The sequence below is a fragment of the Orycteropus afer genome, unplaced genomic scaffold, assembly GCF_000298275.1.
Source record: "Orycteropus afer afer isolate SDZICR_OR568_19922 unplaced genomic scaffold, OryAfe1.0 scaffold00890, whole genome shotgun sequence".
Classification (NCBI taxonomy): Eukaryota; Metazoa; Chordata; class Mammalia; order Tubulidentata; family Orycteropodidae; genus Orycteropus; species Orycteropus afer.
Genome location: NW_006922477.1, coordinates 69,071 through 72,335, shown reverse-complemented (window position 1 = coordinate 72,335; position 3,265 = coordinate 69,071). Strand labels below are relative to the sequence as shown.

General features: G+C 41.9%; 1 protein-coding gene across 1 annotated transcript in view; it reads right to left on the bottom strand.

Moving 5' to 3' along the window:
* Positions 1-3,265, bottom strand: part of NINL (ninein like) — a gene marked incomplete at its 5' end in the record, with an annotated part of 227,849 nt that overhangs the window by 197,520 nt on the left and 27,064 nt on the right. The window contains 1 exon segment of the mRNA XM_007958241.1: positions 1,093-1,159. Within this exon segment, the coding sequence (XP_007956432.1) occupies positions 1,093-1,159 (67 nt within the window).

Below are 3,265 nucleotides of genomic sequence, written 5' to 3'. Positions count from 1 at the left end.
CAATGTGGAACAAAACTCAAAATCATTTGGAGGAAAAAAAAAAAAAAAGGTGGGGACGAGGTTTGCTGGTCGGATAGAACCTGGTGGAACCACTGAGATTATGGCCCCTAGCTGCCCTTCAGGTCTGGAATTAAACCCACATCTGTGGTTTCCAGCCAAACAAAATACAGACATGTGAGTTAAACATTTTTTTGCCATTTCCCCCCATAGGTCTCAATTAGACTTAAGGATTTTTGAGCTGTATTTGTTTACATTTTTATATTAAATAAATATTATAAGGAAATACAAGATAATTAAAATGAAAAAAAAAGTCATCTTGCCCCTCCAATCCTTTATTTCCCTTCTCAGAGGCAACTATACTTAACAGTAATTTTTTTTAATAAATTTCTGAAGTGTTTCTATACCCACATGAGCATGCTAGCATGTACATGTATCACCCCAGAAAGATGGCAATGATTTAATATTCCACTCATGTCTATTCATTTAGCTTTGCTTCTCATAAAACTGTATCTTGCAGATGATGGTCCAAGTGCCATCCTTTATCCACAAAAGAGTACCATTCTGATGCTGGATGTACTGTGACCAACTTTGGTATTCAAATGGGAGCCCTCAAGTCACCACACTAAGCTCTAGAGGCCCAGGACCGTATCTCATGCTGTACTTGGGTGCAGATGGGGCCCTAGAGGTGCAGAGACCAATAAGACTGCTGAATGCTGCTTCTCAGCTGGGAGGAGACTACATGCATCCTGGGCACATCAGAGATTGCTCAGGACCCCTGAAACCAAAGAAGGGACTTCTGACTTGGGCCTCTGGGGCATGCCTGCTGGATGGTCCACAGTGGTACTCACGGACCATGCTATGATTGGGCTACAAGCCTCTCACCTCAGTGGATATAGAGGCCTGAGCCTCTTTTCTTTGTTTCACTTTTACAATTGAAATGATGGCATGCTGACCACTCCTGGAGAGGATATTGACCAGGGACACCACTCATACTACACTCTCCAGGAACTTACAGTTCTGGCTGCTACACTGCTAATTAATGAACAACTTCCTGGAGATTTCAAAATGCCAAGCATGAGGCCATGGTTTTACCTTGTGCTTCAAATAATCCATTCTGAGGCTCTTTGGCACTGTCAGCCTCTTCATCTGACTTGAAACCCTGTGGAAAAATGGACAAAGACTATAAATCTTCTGGAGAATATATAAGTTGGTTTACTATGAAGAAAAAAATAGAATGGTATTTGTTGGATGGGAGAGGGGTCACTGAGGAAGAGGACCAGGAGCTTGTTGTCAAAGGCAGGATCGTCTAGATTCAAATCTAAAGACTGAAATATCATATTCTACACAAGCTCTCTTCTTCTCTGACAAGGCACTGCAGGACACCAAGCAAACAATGCCAAGTAGCAAAATCCAGCTCTGAGTGCAGCTGCAGGGGCCATGCTGAGAGGCACTGGCATGAGGATGTTTGTACACAAGCAGTGTGAAGAGCAGCTCCCTATGGAAAACACAAGTGGCAGAAAGTGGAAATAGGGAGCATGTCTTGTTTTGCATTCTCGGGGTTCTTCGATATAAACCAAAAAACATCAGTATTTCAAATTAAAAACATACTATGCTAATACAAATATTTAGTGAATAAAGATTTTCAGGTGCTGGTTGAGATGCTGGTGTTGAAGCCTCAGTTACTATCTCTTATCACAGAGTACAATCTTGAAAACAAGCTTTATAACATCATGGTCTCGTGGCATTCTACTCCTTATCTGCCATATCAGCTCAGTAACATGGGACTAACTAAAGTCAAGATCTCATGTTGTTGGCAATCACAAAATTAAAGTTTGCTGTGGATCAGGTTTTCTGACTTCTCATGACTGGCTATGGAATAAATGCCCGGCTGGCCAAGACTTGGAGGAGCCCTTTTGGTGCACTGGTTAAGCACTCAGCTGCTAACAGAAAGACTGGTGGATCAAATACAACAGCCGCTCTGTAGGACAAAGATATGGCAGTGTGCTTTGTAGAGATTTATAGCATTGGAAACCCAATGGGGCAGTCCTGTAGTGCTGCTATGATTCGGAATCAACTTGATAGCAGTGGGTTTGGTTTTTGGTTTGACCAAGACTTAGTATTCTTCAAAGCTGGCACAATCTTGACTGGAATGTGAGGGTAGATGAAAGGAAGCAAGAACGCTCTGGAAAGGGAGATCCGGCAAGATGGCGGACTAGGCAGAAAAACTGCACAGACCCTCCTCAACAAAGAAAAGGGAAAACAATTAACACAGACATAGAAGATAATCCTGGACTCGTGAGCTTTGAAGGGAAGGATATACAAGTGGACTAAACCCCAACTAGCAGAAGAATTTCCGTGAAAATACCAAAAAAGGAGACAGACAGAGCTGAGGTCTGGCAGCAATCCTGAGCAATCCTGATGGCACAGACAGCTTGGAGATTCCTGAGTGGTGGTAGGACATAAGAATTAACCTAAAAATCACCCTGCTAGCCAGGGACTACACGGAGGACTGTGCATGGTGGCCGGGGGACAAACGGAGAAGGTGAAGAAAAAGGTGGACTGAGCTGAGGACTTTTGCCGGTCTGGAGAGCACCGCCATTTTGCAGGTTTAAAAAGCGGCTTGACTATTTTGGATATTTAAAGAGACAGCACTCTTGAGAATACTGGTGCTTAAGAACATGTTCTGCTTTCCAGCAACCCCAGGACACTCAAGACCTGCAAGACTGACAAGGTATGACATTTCTCTTGCTACTCTTGGTGAACGAAGGTGCGGCCATCCTCCACTCCCACCTGCCTTCTGGGCCCACAGGAACTCCATCACAGTCAGTGTTCTCAGATGGAGCCTGGGTGCCCTGCCGTGTCCTCCACCAATTTTGTTTTTTCTTCTTGTTTTTATTTTTTTCTTTATCGCTTTCTTTTTTATGGTGATTAGTTTGCTTGTATTTGTCTATTTAAAAACAACTAATATTATTAATACTTTTGTCCTTTTTTTTATTATTCTTAATCTTTCCCTACCAGGTCCTAGTTTTCAGCATTTTTTTTTTTTTCCCTGTGCCTCGTTGAATTTTTTTTTTTTTCAATTTAAGGTTTTGGTTTATTTTTTCTTTTCTCCCTTTTTTCCTGTGGGTTACCCTGTTCCTTGATTTTCTTTCTGCATTTTTCCCATATTTTTTTTTTTCATTTATTATTCTCCATCTCTACTTTTTTTTTTCTTAGTGCCCTATCCCCAGATATTGCAGGTTTTCTTGTTTTTGTTTTTGTTTTT